This window comes from Helianthus annuus, chromosome 16 (genome assembly GCF_002127325.2).
Source record: "Helianthus annuus cultivar XRQ/B chromosome 16, HanXRQr2.0-SUNRISE, whole genome shotgun sequence".
Lineage (NCBI taxonomy): Eukaryota > Viridiplantae > Streptophyta > Magnoliopsida > Asterales > Asteraceae > Helianthus > Helianthus annuus.
In genome coordinates, this window is record NC_035448.2 from 194,543,073 (window position 1) to 194,563,604 (window position 20,532).

Sequence of the window (20,532 nt, forward strand, 5' to 3'; positions counted from 1 at the left end):
TCGGATTATTTTCATTTAAGAAATTCAATTTATACCTAGGGTCAAAAGACAAGGGAGTAAATGCACTAATCGGCATTTGTCTTAATTGTTGAGTGTTATGTGTCTTATGTCCAAGGTGTGATGCAAAACTACTATCGAGCCGGGTGTCTCATCGGAAGCAACCTCTATATTCCTACGGGGAAGAGGTAAGGCTGTCTACATCTTACCCTCCTTAGATCCTACTTTAGCTTTGCTATTGGTGAGATTTACTCAGTATGATGATGATGAATTTATACCTAGAGCCAATAAATTAGCAATCCTATTAAAGCATAAAAGAAAATAAGAGGCACTTACTAACCTTCTTAATAAAAAGTTAAAACAAAACTTATCCAGCATATATGTATTGTTTATGGAATTTGATTATTTACACACATTTTTAACCATAACCAAACCATAAAGTTTGGTTATCAAAAAAATATAATCAACCACTAGTCTTTAACTTGGTTCAGTTATTTTGATTTTTTTTCAAGTTTATTTGGTTATGATTCGGTCTTCATGCTTGCCATTATATAACAATAACATTTCGGTACAAAAATAATCTTTGTGTTCTATGTGGGGACTGTGCCGAAACCTGTGAACACATCTTTGTATCATGTCACTTTGCCCAAATAGTTTGGCAATATATTGCGGATTGGTGTAATATCCCACCTATATTTGCGTTTGGCATAAATGACTTGCTGTGCTTACACGAATTAAGTTCGGGATCGAGGAAGAATCGGAAAGCTTTACATGCCGTGATATTGGTAACTTTTTGGAGTTTGTGGAAATTAAGAAATGAGACGGTTTTCAAACAGGCGGGCCCAAGCACGACAAAGATTTTGGATGAGATAAAAGCTATGGCGTATCTTTGGGTCAGAAATCGGTCAAAGTTGATGTCTCTAACGTGGGAGAAATGGAGTCGTTTTGATATTCATGGTTAGTTATGTGTAAACGTATGTAATTTCCTTTGTATTGGTGTTGATAACTCTTGTAAGTTTGGTGGGTAGCATCTTGCTACAATCAATAAAATTTTCTGTCGGCCGTTCAAAAAGAAAAATATAGGCATCATTCAACTTTCAACAACTAATTATCATAATATGTAACATTAACACTGAATTCTAGTGGATTAGGAAGTCAACTCACAATAATAAAATGTGGCCTTATGGCGTTTGTATTGTGGTCTAGTGTCATTGGTGATTGTCTCCGGTGTACGTCCGAATATATGCAAGCGCAAATTGATTATGTGGTATTTAGAGTAAAATATTGTTGTTCAAATTGTTTTTTAACAATAATAAATGTTAATATTAATAATGTTACAGCATTCAACAAGAATAATAAATGTTAATATAATAGTGTTAGAAAGGGCACATAAGGGACCGATCCTAGTATCCTATGTTACACGCCAATGGCCAACAATGCGAAATGGAACTTTAATCATGGTCTTATGACACTCATGACCTGATCATCTAGTGGAGTAGTGGTATGGTGTCTCCTCTTGCAAATGTGAGGTTGTGCGTTCAAATCCGTAAATGCAAGGTAATGGTGGAATTAAGGTGTTAAAAAATTGTTATTAAAAAGAATTGTGGTCTTATGACTCTTAAACTACCATCCTTTGAGCTTGAGAAAAAGAATTATTGTTATATGATTTATAGGATTTAGAAAACTTGTGATACCATGTTGCTTTATGCCAACTCCACCAATAAAACCCTATAGATCTAAAACTAAGAAGAATCATCCTGAAAAGAGAATCTAGAATAAACATAAATGTTGTGGGTGGTGGATAGTAGTGTGGTCTTGATTACAAGTGAATGATGCAAGAGAGAAAACCGAACAAGGAAAGAGAGATGGATGGCAACACCATAAATGTGTACGCACGCGCGAGAGTTTTTGGGTTAAGGAGTGGAGATGTGACATGATAGTTTCTAAAAATATAATTACTCATATAACTAGGTAGAGGATCCTGTAAAAAGTGCTTAAAGTGTAAAAAATGTATTATAACACTATATATAATACTATATAACACCATATAAACATCGTATAACAATATGTAACACCATATAACACTATGGAACACTATATATCATTATATAACAAATATAACACTATAGGTTGTCTGATAGCATGTCTATGATAGATGTATAGTGTTATATTTGTTATATAATGTTATATAGTGTTACATAGTGTTATATGGTGTTACATATTGTTATACGGTGTTTATATGGTCTTATATAGTATTATATATAGTGTTATAATACACTTCTCACACTTTAGGCCCTTTTTACACTATCCTTACCCCATATAACTATATTAGCAAAAACAAGTGAAATATTATATATTGCAAAAATACCTAGAACAAAATTAAACATTCATTTATGTTATCTTAAAACAATTGAACACAAAAAGAAAATCATTAAATATAGGGAAATTGGCATGTAATAATCCCACTTAGACCTTATTGGCCATTAATAATCCCACCTCAGAATATTCCCTCCAGCAGTCCCACCTTTTACCTATTTTTCCTATAATGGTCCCCCGTTAAAAAAAACTTAACAGAGTTAAGCTTTTCTCCAAATTACAAACAGATTTTTTAGAGCTTTTGATTAGAACGACGATACGAGTCCATTGATGTAAAAGTTGCCTCGAAACGGTGCTCCAAACGATGAAAACGACGCTTCAATTCGGGTGTTTAAATTTTCAATTATCCAAAATCAAGTCACTTGGAGCACCATTTCGAAATAAGTTTTACATCAATGGACTCGTATTATCGTTCTGATCAAAAGCTCTAAAAAATCTGTTTGTAATTTGGAAAAAAGCTTAACCCCGTTAAGTTTTTTTAACGGGAGACCATTGTAGGAAAAATAGGTGAAAGGTGAGACTGGTGGGGGGAATATTCTAAGGTGGGATTATTAATGGCCAATAAGGTCCATGTAAGATTATTACAGGCCAATTCCTCTTAAATATAATATTCTCACCCATCTCTACTGAAATTCAAAACAAAAAAGAAACAAACTACCTTGATTAATGTATTTTATGTATATAACATATACATTTATAGCCGTATAGGTAAAAAGGTACAAAAACTAAAAAAAAAAAAATTTAGTGTGTGATATGTTTTTACAGAATATTGATTGTGTTTCTAAAAATAAATAGGTTTTCAATTTTTTTTGAAACCGTTCCTTTTTAATTATTTGTTTTAGAAGTTTCTCCCGGTATTATAAGTTTGTTTTTATAAATAGTTTACCGTTTTAATTTTTAAAAAGCCTTCATATTTAATTTCCAGATATGGATCAGAGTAACAACTGTCCTTCAATTTTAAAGCTTATTGAGAAAGATGACCCATTATAATTTTTGGTATGTTTATTTGTTTTCTAATTATTATTTTTTTGTCATTGTTTTTTTTTTCTTATTTTGTTATATTTAATTACTTTTCGTATTAGATTGTTAAACATTTTTCCCCTTATATGTAGTTCAAAGATGACTGGGATATAAAAACTAAACCGAAAGGGGAAGCAAGTGTTCTTTGTGATAAAAATCAAAGTTCAAAGGTTTGTGTTCATTTACTAAATTATAGGAGTTTGTAATTAACTGAATTGTTTTACCTTTATTTTTTCATTTTCAGAGCTTAATGTTTTATGTTTCTTAGGATGATCCGAAGGGGAAATCAAATGTTGTTGTTGATGAAAATCTAACTTTAAAGGTTTTTGTTCACTTAGTTTAATTTTATCGTTTTTTTTTTTTTGTGTTTTTTGATCTGGTATAATGATAGTTTTCATCGTTTATGCTAATCTCCATAATTTTTAAGTTATTTTGTTTATTTATTTATTTTTTGGCAAATCTAACTATGATATTTTTTGAAATTTGAAAATCTTTGTTTTTTTACTAATAAATTTTGTATTGTATTAAAATGTATTAATGATTCTTTTGTTTTGGTTTTTTATTTCTGTTTTTCTTTTTTCATGATTAACTAATACATTTTATATTGTGTTAATTTTGAATCCACTAAAGATTATGTAAATTTTTAGTGTGTGATTTGTTTTTATGAAATATTGATTGTGTTTCTAAAAATAAATAGGTTTAACTTTTTTTTGAAACCGTTCCTTTTTAATTATTTGTTTTAGAATCCAAACATGTATTTTTTTGTAGATATTTTTTGTTGTAGCTGATGTGGGTGGGGCAAGGTTGGGAATAGGTATGAGTAGGGTCAAAATAGTTTGATTTAGAGTGTAGAGTGACAGTGAGGTATTATCTATACGTGTATACAAATTTTAAAAAAAATATACATGATTAATATACATTCTTGCTTTTGTATGTTTTTATGACTCTTTACAACAAGAAAAAGTTTAAGAAACCGAATTAAAAATTTATGGTGGAGAAAATAGAAAGATGATACTTTAGATGTTAAAAGTGTTATTCTTATACTTTTATTTGTTGTAAATTAAATTTTTCTACCCGAAAAATTTCCGGGTTATAACCTATATATATATATATATATAGAGAAGGGTTCCTATGGAAAGTGTGTTTTTCCTAGAAAGTCTAGGAAGCGATCTGGTTCATCAGATTGGTATGTTTAAGGGTTGAGATTAAATCAATGGCAATCTTGTAATATTTAACTATATTTAATAGATTGTTTTAAATGATAAGGAGCAATTTCGTCATAACAGTGTTTTAAATCAATCAAAAATAACCGTCAATAAGTCACATTTCCTTATTACACGCGAATTTCCCTCTCTCTCACTTTCTCTCTCTAAACCCACAACGAAATCAATCAAAAATCATACCAAAAATACCTATAATCATGGATGAAGATAAGAGATTTTCCAACTTCTGTATACGTAAGATCAAACGGACATTGTGTTCTGTGTTTTAGTTGGCGATTAGGGTTCAATTGTGTTCTACATTGAAGTGTTTTATGTTTGCAGGGAAGAGATTCAAAAAAAAAGGAGGATTTGAACAAGATGGATGGGAGCAGACTTGAAGTCGCCGGAAGAGAAAACACGGTCGTAATCTGCTTGTAAAACACATTTGTATGAATTTGCTTGCTGTTAGAACACAGCTGTATGAATCTGAATTGCTGTTAAAATACAGCTGTATGAATCTGGATGATAAAACACATTTGTATGAATCTGCTTGCTGTTAAAACACAGCTGTATGAATCTGAATGCTAAAACACAACTATATGAATTTGCTTGCTGTTAAAACACAACTGTATGAATCTGCTTGCTGTTAAAACACACCTGTATGAATCTGAATGCTAAAACACAACTGTATGAATCTGCTTGCTGTTAAAACACAACTGTATGAATCTGAAAGCTAAAACACAACTGTATGCATCTGCTTGCTGTTAAAACACAATTGTTTGAATCTGAATGCTAAAACACAACTGTATGAATTTGCTGGCTGTTAAAACACAGCTGTATGAATTTGAATGCTGAAACACAACTGTATGAATCTGAATAATAAAACACAGCTGTATGAATCTGCTTGCTGTTAAAACACATCACCAAGAACAAACTGTTAAAACACAGTACCAAGAACATGTTGATAGATTCCAGCAAGAAAACGAATGAATGATTGATACTAAGTGAGATCAGAAATCGAAAACAAAAAATTCCGAAATTTATGGATAGTTAGTTATTGAAGATAATTTCCTAAAATAAAAATAGATTGTGAAAGTACATAAATGCCCTTTTAGATAAAATCTTTCAATGCCACATGTCGCGTTCTTATTGCTTCCTAGACTTTCTAGTAAAAAACACACTTTCCACCCAACTCCTACTATATATATATATATATATATATATATATATATATATATATATATATATATAACATTTTTATTATTTTTCTTATTATTCTTTCTACAGCTCATTCCCGAGTCTATCCTGCCCAAATTCTTTGATTATACATCAAATGATATTATTTCCATTATAGATATAGGCAACAAAATCTTTCACTTCAAGATTGAAACGCTTGATGGTAAAGTCGGTTTCTCCATTGGTATTGATGTAATTGTTAATCTGTTTCAATTGGAGGCCAGTTATTATTTAATATTCTCAAGAGGTTTTGGGAATTATTTCCATTTAACAATTTTTGGTAAAAATGGTGTTGAAATTAATTTTGCTGATGTAGAAGTTGATGAGGTAAGTATAAATTTGGTTGCTTCTTTATATATTTAATTACTATATTGTTATTCTAATAAATGTTATATATGATTTCCAGCCTATAGTTGCACCTATTGATGCAGTTGAAGAGCCAGCTATTGATGAACAACAAGATGGTCGTGTTTATAAGTTTGTTCGTATGGCTTCTAAAGATTTTGTAAGTTTTAATATTATTCTTGGAACTACTATATATTAAAAATTACATTTTTATTATTCACATAAAAATACATTATTATTTTTATATTCTTCTTCTTATTAATTTTATTTTAAAAACAATACAGCGGCTGCCTGATAATGTTTCAAGGATAGCTAAACTTGATTCTGATTTAAAACCTATGACCGTCAGACTTCTGCATTTGACTGCGCAAGAGGAGTTTACCAACCGTACCATACGTGAAAAGAGAGGAGAAGGTTTTCGTTATGCGTTATGCAAATGGTCGAGATTCATGAAACGTGCTCGCATTAAAGAGGGTGACACGGTTCACTTTTCTTTTGATGAAACTCATCAAGTCTTGAATGTTAAATTGGTTGTACCTCACAAAAGGAGTACTGATTAGTTGTTTTACATTAGGTTTTGGATATTTGGTTTTCATATGATATACATTTACTTTGTTATGGTTAATAGTTTTTAACAATGTTTAATGGTTTTGAATTTTAAGTTATTACATCTTATCATATGTTAGTTTACTATTAGTGTTTCTTTTAATGGATAACACAATTTTGACATTATTTAGTGTGCAAACTTTATCAATAATTGTTTCGACTTCCAATGCAGTTTTTGTTATGATATCCATTCATATAATCAGCCACAAACCGTTTTATCATTTATTCATACACCTTATTCATCATACAATTTTTCGTTTATTAATATATATGTATATATTTATTTGTTTAGAAAGATAGATTAACAACCCGTGAGTATTCACGGGTTATAACCTAGCGTATTTTATGTATATAACATATACATGTATAGCCGTATAGGTAAAAAGGTACAAAAACTAAAAAAATATATATAAAAAATAGTTGGCAAATTGGATTTAAATAATCCCAACTCACTGTTATTGGCCAATAATAATCTCAACTCATTTAATCACCAATAATAATCCGAACTATTCACTTTTGTTTGTAAAATACTCCCAGTTAAAAAAACACTAACTAGGTTAAAAAATTACGATGTGGCTTGCCACGTCACCTGCCACATCAGCTGTCATGTCATCAAAATATGCCACGTAGACTGCCACATCAGCTGCCACGTCATCAAAATATGCCACATGGCAAGACACATCAGCAATATTTTAACCTAGTTAATGTTTTTTTAACTGTGAGTATTTTACAAACAAAAGTGAATAGTTCAGATTATTATTGGTGATTAAATGAGTTGGGATTATTATTGGCCAATAACAGTGAGTTGGGATTATTTAAATCCAATTTACCAAAATAGTTTGATGGTTTTCTATTCATATTACCTATGCATGTGTATGCAAAAAGCTTCAAGTTTTAATATAATGAACAACTGAAAAAAAAAAACAAAAAAACAATTAGATGTGTCTCAAGTAAGTTAATGAAGTATGATAGAAGGAGAATGAGATAAGGTATTTGAAAGCAATTGCTAGCCATCAAGCAAAGATAAAGATTGGCAGTTATACATGGATTCATTTAGCCTTAAACCAATTATGATGTATTTTCATGTAAGACGCTACTCGTCATTTTTGACTTCCGTGGGAATAGTAAAGACTAAACTTTAACCAAGTGTCATGTTACTCGTTAGTTTTGACTTCCGTGCAAATAGTAAAGACCAAACTTTAACTAAGTGTCGTGTAAATCCAACTTTCGTCTAGCTCGGATTTTGGGGTGTGATAAGTCAGTATCATAGGCATGCTTTAAGAGAATTAGGTGTGAAGGGGTATGGTTCTAAATCCTGCGTTGACCATACGAGTCAACCTCATGTTGCGCGCGAGACCATACCCAAATTAAACTAAATTGCTAAATTACCCGACCTCGCGCCGGCTAAACATATGTGTTCCAAGTCGCGCGCGAGGTCAAGATCAAGACGAGATCAGTTTTGACACTTAGCTCCTGTGGCAAAGGACCTGTCTTCCTTTACCCTTGCGCCGACTGCTCAGACTATGCCTGGAGTCGCGCAGAGGTAAGAAGCGCAAGTAAACATCGGACAAGTACAAAAGGTACAAATGGCAGAGCAGTGGGCCAATAAACGCCTAATAGGCTGTACCTGATCGTGTTGCATGATGGGCAATCGTACAGGAGACAAAATTGTACACAAGGACGCATATGTGGCACAAATCAGCATGCGCTGACCACTGCTCCACGATCTCCACTTAGTTGCTGATAATAGACCAGACAACAAGGACAGTCGTCAGGATTTAAGGTTCACTCTCTTGCTTTCTCACTTTATACACACACTATTATCCTCAAAACATATACTTATTCCTACGTCGGATGGTGGTTTCAAGGAGAACCCCCATATTCTCCTCCTTGTATCCAGGGGCGGACCTAAGGCTTAAGCTGGGTGGGCGGCCGCACCCCTTGAATTTTTTTCTTTTTAATGTTAAACGTACGTGAAAATCTCAAGCGCCCCCCATGAAATTTTGACTCCGCACCCCATGAAATTGCTAATGGAAGAGCAGTTGAAGCAAATTTTAATTAAATAAAAGAAAAAACCATGAAAACAGGTCTCATCGGAAAAGGTTTCCGACATACAAGGACTGGTGTATTTTTTTTGCCTTTTGGAGAAGATGAAGTATTTAAGTAAGGGTGTTTGTGTAATTACACATATCCACTAAAATGTTTGTTCCAGTTGGTGACACGTGCACCTTTTTCTTTTCAAAACTGACTAGTTTTTTGGGAAGGCAATTTTTAACATACAATAATTAGTTAATTTATATTAATTATGTTGAATGACGGTTTGCTAGCTTTTCTAACTGTGTCTTTTTTCCTATATACAATTCCTTAATTTGATTTTGTCCCCTTATATGAGCTATACTCTTTGACTCATCATGTAAACTTATTATCATAATTCTTTTATAGCATAAATATACAAAAACAAAAGATATAAATACAGTGTTCATGTTTTGTTCATTTATTTTGATGTTATAAATTAATTTATATAAATAATTTTATACCAAATATTTTAAAGAGATAAAAGAACATGATTTAATAAATAAGTTTCAGTATTTTAGCTTTTAAAATGTGGAATAGAAATACCAAAGTCAAAAAAAAAAAAAAAAAAAAAAAAAAAAAAAAAACCAAAACAAAAGATTTATCAAAGAGAAGGAAATCACCGTATGAATTTTTCTATTTAATTTGAAATACTTAATGATAATAATAAAACAATCTTTTATTTTACCTAGCTTATCACTCTGTCTTATTAAAATTTTATTAGGTTAATGCTTGATAGAAACACATAGATTACATAATGGTTGGGTTTTAAAAATATAGAAATCCGTAGAAGCAATTGTATAGATATTGTATTTCTTATGGATTTAGAATGATGATTAACGTATTTTATAGTGTATTTAAAATTCAATTTGGTGTTATCTTTTAATTATATGACCCGATCTGACCCAACCCGAATCTCACCATTTTTATGTGTAGCATAAACAACCAAACCTTAAATATTTTCGCCCCCCATGAAAAAAATTTCTGAGTCCGCCACTGCTTGTATCGAGCTTACGGTGTATTGATTGTTTTGCAGGATCTTCACAGCCATTTGGACGAGACGAAAGAAGATTAAGCTTTATTTGTCGAGACACAAACCACAGACTAATCCCTAAATTAGTTTGGTGTTTCTTCAAGGTGCTAATTCTTCGGGTGGCCTCGTTCGCAAAGGAAACTCCTTAACGATAAATAGTTTTTGTTGTGTTGATGTGTTTGGGCTAAAGTTGTGGCCAGATAACAAGCAGGAAAACAGATGACATGATGAAAAAAGAAAAAAATCTACATCATAGATCTACTTGCCATCCATTATTAATTCACATTGAATTTTAATAAATATATTATGTGTGAACTAAAAGCATGTCACATCTTTGTCAACAGGTTATCCTCTTCAAACAACTAAGACCATGTGTAGTGGTGAAGATAGACTTGGTCATTATTCGTTATGTGGCGGTCCAGTCAGCAATAAGGCATTATGAGGCGTTTTTCTAAAATGGGTGTAGTCGTATAATGCCCAATAATACCCATCCAATGATTACCCGATTATTTATTTATTTATTTTTTAATTAAAACTAATGATATTTAACCGTGGAAGGGTCTGATTGGACCAAGATTTCTCCACCTGGCGTTTAATTTGGAACGCCCAACCCAACTTCGCAACAAAAACGCCCCTAGGGGCGGTGGAAGGACGTGGTTAGGCGTTTTTTTTGGGGAAAATGCCAAAATACCCACTACGGGTGGTCTAATGATCTGGAACAATATAACACTTGGGTAATATAACCAATCAAATTCGAATAGAAATAAAAAAGGGTAAAAATGGGAGTTGAAAATATGAAATACATACATGACAATATTGAATGTAATTCACCAACTCAATCTACCACTCCGACACCCATTCCCTACATATGTAACTCCTTTTTAGTAAACATTTTTCCAATACATAATACTTATGCTGTTTTATTATTTTCAATTAATTTAGAAATTATATTTCTTTTACAGATGGCAATAGGCCAATAGCTGGTGTATGAGACGGGTATCGGATAGTTCCGAAACAAGAAGTTAATCAATCGGGTACCGGTTTTTAGTGACTAGGGTCGAATTTGTTGAAAATCGGGTACGGCCTAATTTCCTGATCCAGATCGCAAACCCATGGCGTTCGGGTTGCTTTTGTACACGATTCCAGTACGTGCAATCTACTTCACGGATGACGGAACGCGGGTGGTGCAGCGAATCCTATGACTATGCTCTGGTATTCAGGATTGGTTGTCAAAATGTTTTAGTACGCAAACAGAAAGGAATTTTGGAACCTGCTTGTTACCATAAGTTGTCTTTAATAAGCAATATGGCCCATCATGTTGGACTGCATTTAAAAATAGGGCTAATTTTAGCATCAAGAATGTACAAAACAATAGGCAATTTTTATCCAGATGTACAAAACTATAGGGCTATTTTTATTGACTCAGAAAGTATTGTTGGCAAAATTAAGGGATTAACACAGAAACAAAATTCAAAGCAAACAATGCACAAGAATAATAACCAAATTTTATTACTTTGTAGAATAGTAACCAAATTTTAAAATTGTTTCAATTAGGCCACTCAGTGTTCTAATCAGGTCACTCAACATTCATTCTTCATTAAAATTAAGAGTTTTTTTCATTCATTTCATAGGTAATCGTGGTGATGTGGATTTTTGTTTCTTTTTTCTCTTTTATTTGATGCTAACGTCGAGTGATGACTTGGATTGTAACTTGTTTTTTTTTTTAATTTTTAATGTAATTAAATGGTTTTTATTCTTAATAAATATTATTAAACTAATTCGACCCCAGCATGTTATGCTCCATTTTTTTCTTGACACGTGAAAAAAGAACATGAGTCAATTTGAATCTTAAGTTATCTAATTGGGACAAAAACGACACCAATTACCTAATTAGAACACTTTAAAACTTGGTTACTATTATGTGAAATTTTCCCAAGAATAAACCATAAAATAGAGAAAGTCTTTGACAAAATTCACACAGGACTTTTAACAAACATTTGGTGTGCTTGTATGTAAGATTCTGAATAGTGCACTTCATGAAGATAGAAGAATATTTGCTGAACGCCTGAACTATACTTACGATTTAGAAGATGCCGCTAAACTAGTGTTTTCCACCCAGCTTTGCAACTCAAATCATGTTTCGCTGGTTGAATTGAAGCCGACAGCAACAAAAAAAAAATCAATATTTGAAGATTTATGATTTAAAATCCTCTCAGAAATTACAGCCCGCCCGTATCGAGAATTACTGCAAGCCAGAACCACATATTTCTTTAAAAACCTTTCACAAAGAAGAATAATTTGTTAAAATTTATAACATACCTTCACGAAGCCCTAAGCAGCAGCTGCTTATTTTCACATAACATTGAGCCGGCACTGGTTGCAAATGCAATGCCTGTTACCAGATCCTAAACCTACCTCAAAATCCGACTTGGAATATCAAATACTCAACTACATTTCTAATAAGTCTAATTTCAATGAAGTTTTCAACTTTAGCATGCTATTTATTATTTTCTTAAGTTATATAATACATATGAGTATATTCGATTTTTGGTACTAAACGGGTTCGGGTAATAGTGCTAGTATAACCACATACCTGGATACCTATCGCAAATGTTTTCGGCTTCACATTTTTCAATCGGTTTCAGGTTCTTTTAGCACCCTTAATTTCTTTTTCGTATATGCAACGTTGTTCAAAGTTCTAGCAAATACAACTAAGTTTTACTTTAGTTTGTACTGCGAATCAGGATTACAGGTTAAAAATATTGTAACGCACCAACATTCGGCTCAAACAAACCGATGTTTTATTTTCAACATCTTTATAAACCTCATACATTACTGATGTAAGCAACATACAAGTTAGAAAACAGTGAATTGTCATTGGTGTCAAACAGCTAAACAACACTGAAATTGGTAGAATATGTGATGAAATTACCTATATACCTATATATTAAAAATTGAACCCAATATAGTAACATCACTAAGGGATGAGCGGTATGGGTATTGGTATTAAATTTTCCAAACCGGGTATACATTCGGTACCGAATCGGTACCGAATTTTGACATTTTCGGTACCGTTTTGGCACCGGTATTCACTGGTTTTTACCCTCAAATATCAGTACCGTACCAGTACCCACCGGTACCGAACCGTACTATTATATTCGATACTCGTACCCACTTTGGGGATTTCGGTAACGGTATTTTCGGTACCGGTTGGTACCCAGCTCATCAAATCCTGTAGCAACAACAACAACCATACCCAGTAAAATCCCACAAATAGCAAAGCTGCTTATAGGGTCTGGGGAGGGTGGGATGTAGATAGACCTTGCCTCTATCCCTAGGGATAGAGAGGCTGCTTCCAGAGAGACCATCGGCTCCAAAACGAACATCATACAAACACACCAAGTCAAAGAGTATAGAAACAATCAGTCTCACATACCAAGAAAGTGATCAGAATGACACAATATAATGTCAATCATGTATAATAGTATACAACATCATTTGGGCATAAACACAAGAAGGCAATCACCGGAAAAGTCACTTAAAGAATAAGAAAAACATACGTCCCTAAAATACACCTAAGACCATATTGCACTATCCTCTAGAAGCCCTTAACCTTAATTCTACGCATCCACGAAGTCCTATCTTGGACCATGTCCTCAGAAAGATGCAACTCTAGTAAATCATGCCTAATCTGCTCATCCCATATCAGTTTGGGTCTGCCTCTTCCTCCCCTCCCCTCTACAGCAACGCAAGTAATTACATCGTTTAGATTACTTTTCATACACATGGTAAGTAAATTGTATTTCGTTGTAATTTATTTTATGTTTGTTGTATTATTTTATTCATTTTAAACAAGAAATTTGAGAAGATAAATTATTTTTAAACGGTTTCAGTTTTAAAATTAAACGATTTCAGTTTTAAAAAAAAAACTGAAAAGGAAACACACAGACAATATGAAATCTGAGTTAACAAACAACTAACTAATTCGATATAATATATAACAGATGTATTAAAAAGATAACAGAAGGCGACTACCAGAACTGACCCAACAAGAGCATCGCCTGCACATCAAGCAGTTTAGCTTAATGAGCAGATCATGCTGTTTAGCTTAAAAAATTATAATAAACATCTATGACATCCTATTATTAGATAACCAAACCTTTACCGTTTCTTCTAGTGGTAAAGTAGAACCATGTATAGGACCAATAACATATAGAAATACCTGTTATGCAAAATAGCTTTCAAGAACATATATACAAACAAAATAAACATCTATGACATCCTTCATAGGTGTTTGAAACAAATCAACAATACACTGATAGGAGTAAGACCTCGAATCACCGGTTCAAATCAAACGATAAATAAAGGATAGATCAATGACTCGTTGCCAAACAGCCCCTAAATTGGCTAAAGTTAAACATGCAAAAACATTAAATTAAACTAAACACTAAACTAAGAACAAAAAAAGCAGAATTATTAAATGAAGAAAAATAGACTTTGCAAACTCTGGTGGAGTTATGCTGCAAGTGTCGATGTGTTTGCAACCAAATTTACTAATTTGCCCCTCTAGAGACTTTGTGAACAAATCCATGCGCCATCAAAACAATTGTTGACCGGGGATATATATATCATATTATCATTCTCTCCTTCTTGAAGAAAGTTTGACCTCAAACTTGAAAGAAGTTTATGAATTTACTCAAACTAAAGTCACACCATTCGAATAACTTCATAGAGAAACTCCATAACCAAACCAAAATACAGATACACCACTTGATTTAATTCGGGTAGCTCGTGTATTCTCTGTCGGATTGAGGTTGCGGGTAACGGGTTGTTTTTTTTGTTTTTTGTGGATTTGATAAAGGAAATGATACGTGAAGGTAGGGGAGTTCAAGTCGAAACGGATCGCTTCGGCTCTGATACCAACTGATAACTGAAATTCAAACAAAATGGTAAACGTGAATCCGGTACAGATTCAACAGGTTCACCACCGACACAAACCGCCATAGGGCAATCTAAACGTGGGCATTAGTGCTGAGAATTGGAATGCTTCTTGCCCCCGGAAATCAAATTCACCCACCGATCAACCCGACCCAACTTAACCGAATTAGTGCTGACCCGCTAGATGCTTCTGACCCGTCTTTAACAGCTAGATTTCTTACGGGTTGCCAGGTTGGTGACCCGATATACAACATCGGTGGTGAATTTGTATCCGAAAACGAGCCGTTGATCTATCTTAATTTACCGTTTCATTTGAATTTCAATTATCTTACCCGTTCCTTATTTTATTCCTATTGGCCATTCACCTACAAATGACACCTTTTACTCATTTCATGAAGAGTAAACTGCCATTTTGGTCCCTATGGTTTGGTCACTTTTGCCACTTTAGTCCAAAACTCAAACCTTTTGCATCTAGGTCCCTGTGGTTTCAGTTTTATTGCCATTTTGGTCCAAAAATGAAATCAGGTCATATTTGTCTTATAAAATCCTGCTATTTTGTCCTTTTCCGCAGGGGCAAAATGGTCATTTCTTTTTTATAAATAAATACCAGATTTTTATAAGACAAATATGACCTAATTTGCCCCTGAGGAAAAGGACAAAATTGCAGGATTTTATAAGATAAATATGACCTAATTTTATTTTTGGACCAAAATGGCAATAAAACTGAAACCACAGGGACCCAGATGCAAAAAGTTTGAGTTTTGGACTAAAGTGGCAAAAATGACCAGACCTCAGGTACCAAAATGGCAGTTTACTCTTTCATGAAATTCACCACTACATACTTGACCAAAAAAACTGATGATAAAAAAACTAGTAGCTATAGATTGCAAGTTCAATGAAAGCTTAATGTCATGTCTAACCTAAAATATAGAATATAGATAGTAAAACTCAAAGATTCCGGAAAGTTCCATATGTAGCAATTTAACACTAACAATTGTAACAAGTAAGAACTGACTAAGACTTAAAACACTAACATTTAACAGTAACAACTAACAATTAAGACTTAAAACACTAATAGCAGCAATAAGAAGAAAAATGAACGGTACAAAATAAGAAGAATGGTACTGATATCGGGAAAATCGGTGATTTATCGATCAAATATCGGTCAAAGATCGGACATTATCACTGATATTATCGGTACCAATATTTTGTACCGCTATCTCGGCAGGGGACCGATAACCGATATATCACTGATATGTCCGTTGATATATTGGGATATTAACTACATAGCTCAAACGATGATATTTCGCCTAGATAACGATCTTCGGTCATGATAATTTCGATCCCATTGAGCCTTTGAACCTTGGTTCCAACCAGCCTAAGTTATTAGCATACAAAACATTGGCCAAACAAACACCCTACCTTGAGGCACTCTTTCAATAAATAAAATGCTTTCATAGTGACAGAATGAATGAAGACAGAGCACCACGAGAACGATTATATTATACCAAGATAACGCACCTCGACCTTGAAAATTTTGATTGGTTCCATCCAGCCCTTGTGTCTCACAGTCGGAGTGATCTCTTATTATTTCCAGTAGCCTTTGGACATACATTCCAACCTAGAGAGTTCAACCTTCCCTAAATTATTATCTAATATAAAACATTCTAAATAAGAAGTAACATTCTCAGGGACCCACCCATCCTGACCCGCTGGACTTTTCTTTCCTACCCATCCTAAGTTCCTAACCCGTTTGCTCTGTTTTTGACTTTTGAATCAGCCCATCATAACCCCTGTGAGAATTATAGCCGACCCAAAATAGCCCATAAGTTTGTATTTCATGTCCAAAACAACCCAAAGTTACGTAGCTGGGTTACGATTTCCAGATCTACTCACAACAGTATCCATCAGCATAGAAAGCTTTGTGCTTCACTAAAAACCACGTATGCTTCCAGAAGGGTAAATCACTTATCAGGGCAGATTCATATGAAATGCAACCACAACCACCAAAGTATTTAGCAGTCCTAATGGGTGGCAGATGTTAGCATATTACTAAGAGTAAGTTACAAGTTTTGTCCTTTATGTTTACATCAAATTGCAGGCGTTGTCCTTTTGGCCAAAAGTTTACAGGCGGTGTCCTTAACCTTTCAAAATCTTGCACGTTTTGTCCTTTAGGCCAAACCTGGTTAGAAATCTCAGTTAAAAACTGTCGCTTTGGTTGAGAGGGACTTTACTATTTTACCCTCATCAGCATTGCACATGACAGTTTTTGACTGAGATTTCTAACCAGGTTTGGCCTAAAGGACAAAACGTGCAAGATTTTGAAAGGTTAAGGATACCGCCTGTAAACTTTTGACCAAAAGGACAGCGCCTGCAATCTTATGTAAACATAAAGGACAAAACTTGTAATTTACTCTATTACTAATGTTAGGGAAAACCAGAGGTCGTTACTTTGAGGAAGACGAAAACGAACTTAGGGTCTAACTGAGAGCTTTATTCCCTCTCTAACAAATCTCTCTGTCTTCTTACTAATCTTTGCATTACCTCGTTGCGAATTTAAGGTTTCCTCGTATATTGATAAATTGTACGCAGTTTTGCTTAGATCTTGATGATCTTGTTATGTTAGCGAGTCCATGATCAATTTTCTCATCTTAAATTCTTAATCACCATTTCATCATTTGATTGTTTGTTTTAATGTTTGAGTAAACTGCCATTTTGGTCCCTGTGGTTTGGTCAATTTTGCCACTTTAGTCCAAAACTCAAACTTTTTGCATCTGGGTCCCTGTGGTTTCAGTTTTATTGCCATTTTGGTCCAAAAATAAAATCAGGTCATATTTGTCTTATAAAATCCTGTTATTTTGTCATTTTCCGCAGGGGCAAAATGATCATTTCTTTTTTATAAATAAATATCATATTTTATAAGACAAATATGACCTGATTTGCCCATGAGGAAAATGACAAAATTGCAGGATTTTATAAGACAAGTATGACCTGATTTCATCTTTGGACCAAAATGGCAATAAAACTGAAACCACAGGGACCCAGATGCAAAAGGTTTGAGTTTTGGACTAAAGTGGCAAAAGTAACCAAACCTCAGGGACCAAAATGGCAGTTTTCTCTATATGTTTTTATAGAAGTTTACAGTTTTCAACCAATAACTTTTAAACAAATAAATCTTCAATATTTCATCAAAATGGGCACTAACACTAACTACATTCATGAATATGATCAACAATCAAACTGCTAACAACAATGAAAACAATTACAACCGCCTCTAAACATCACATTTACCCTAAATTATAGTTATTTACGCACAAATTCCACAAACCCTAATTCATAAACAACATACCTGTTTCAGCAAAATCATTCACCAAATCAATCGATTCCTTATCAGCAGATCTTGAGATCATCATCCAACCGACTAAAATCCCCCAACAAAAACCCATTCCTATCAATCATCGCCGAATTAAGACCATTCGAAACCCTAATTTGCGACTCAAATTCACTCTTCTTCGTAAAATAAGCAGCGAGTGCCGCTTCACTGGTGCCAAATTTGCCCAAAAAGACGCGCGAATTGGTAGCAGGATCTCGGGTTCTTGCAATCCATCTGCCGTTCTTCCTCCAAACACATTTGTAGCGTTTGGTTGTGGATTTTGTTTGGTTTGTTGATAGAATCGTTTCGGTTTCTTCTGGGTCGTTCGTATTGTCGTTGTAGCCGTATACGATTGTGTGTTGTTCATCCATGGATTTGTGGTCTTCTTCCCGCTCATTGTTGTTGTTTGAATCCATATGAATCTTCTCAATAGTGTTTGATGAAAACCAATATGTAGATTTCTTTTTTCAAACTCTATCTATATATAAACCACATGACTAATAAATTAGTTAACATCTAATAATAACTTGGCTTGCACACCAAGTTTTGTCTCCTTCGCCGTCTCACGCACTAGGAATTCGCTTTGGTTGGGTGGTAGAGGCTCTATCTTATAGTTAAAAGAACAGGGTTTAACTCATTGTATAGCGTAACTTAGGATTAATGTGTTGTTATTTACGAGTAAAGTTATTGTAATGTTTGTCGTTCAAAATAAAAATAAGAGTTAAATGTCATTTTAGTCCCTGAGGTTTAGGTCATATTGTCAGTTAAATACAAATGTTTTATTTTTCGTTTGTGGGTCCAAAAAGATTTCACTATTGCCATTTTAGTCCACTGGATTAACTTCATCCATTTTTTCCGTTAACAAGAAGAGCAATTCGGTCATTCTATATGTAATTCTGTTAACTAAAAAGGCAATTCGGTTATATAAAATGACCGAATTGCCCTTATCGTTAACATAATAAAATGGATGAAGTTAACACAGTGGACTAAAATGGCAACGGTGAAAACTTTTTGAACCCGCAGGCAAAAATTGAAACCTTTGGACTAAACTGGCAAAATGACTCAAACCACAAGGACTTAAATGACATTTAACTCTAAAAATAACTAGGAATTCACCAACATTTAATAAATACTTTTTACTTATAATCTTAACGAAATGTGTGCACCCTGTTCATTATAATTGCACAAATACGTGTAGCTTGCAGGTACTTCATGTAATCTTGGTTTGAACTTTGGGGTGTAAATGTGCTTTCACCATATATGGCTTTTGATCGTATGCATCCAAACCCGACATATGGATTTTGGTTGTTTGGATTCATATTCTTGGTATGTGTATGACTTCACGAATCAGGCGGACTGTTTTTCATATTTTGATTTTTTTAATTCTAACAATGTTACATATAACTAGTAGAATATCTCGCACGTTGCATTGATAAAGTGCAACGACTAGGTTTAGCACATTGAAACACAGATAAAAAAGCATTGTGACACCATACTAAGAAACATAAAAAAGGTAACGTCGTAATTTAAGAAATTCGTAACTTAAAACGTGTAAAACAGTGTTGTATCCAAATTTGTTATAACTAGTTAAAAATCTTCCAAAATATACTTTTATATAAGGATTTAAAAAATTCTAACATAAAATCGTGGGTAAAATCATGATCCACCAAATTTTATCATATAGTTCACTAAAATCTTCTTAAAAATATTTTTAAAAGAGAAAAATGCCTGGATAGTCCCTGTAGTTTCGCCTTTTTTCACCTATAGTCTCCAACTTTCTAAAATTACATGAATAGTCCCCAAGTTTTCATTTTTTGTTCCCGGATAGTCCCTGGTCTAACTTCAGTTTGTTTTCTCTGTTAAGAGGGTGTGAATGACAAAAATACCCTTTCCTTAAAAGGCCAAACCATAGAGACTATCCAGGCATCTTCTTTATTTTTATTTATAAAACCCCACCAACACACTTCATCTTCAACCTCCACCCACCATCACCCTCCTCCACCCTCCACCATCACCGCCACAATCAGATTTGAGCAGAGGGATGCCGGTGGTGAGAAACCCTAAATCATATTTGAGTTGTTTACAGCCGTTTCCATCTCATATTCCCTACTATGTTCTCTGAAACCTTATCTCTCAAATCCACCATCACTATAATTTCTAAACACACACAAATCTTTCAACACCCTCACATACACCTCCTGCTTCACCCCTCTTCCTCCGATGAATAACTGGCCGACGACCGACTCCCCTTTTTCCGACAAACACCCATCAGCCGACACAACCCCCACTGTTACGGAATTAAACGACTGCCACCACCAGATGGTGGTAGCGTG

The 20,532-nt window shown here is 33.8% G+C and overlaps 1 protein-coding gene across 1 annotated transcript; it reads right to left on the reverse strand.

Annotated features, from left to right (window-relative positions):
• Positions 1–18,216: 18,216 nt before the first annotated feature.
• LOC110920291 (ethylene-responsive transcription factor ERF114-like) lies at positions 18,217–18,615 on the reverse strand. The gene has a single exon (XM_022164510.1). It carries the CDS (start codon positions 18,613–18,615, stop codon positions 18,217–18,219), a length of 399 nt encoding a protein of 132 aa, XP_022020202.1.
• Positions 18,616–20,532: the final 1,917 nt, after the last annotated feature.

Coding starts and splice junctions, on each gene's coding strand:
- LOC110920291 (XM_022164510.1), bottom strand. CDS start 18,615: ATGGATTCAAACAACAACAATGAGCGGGAAGAAGACCACAAATCCATG.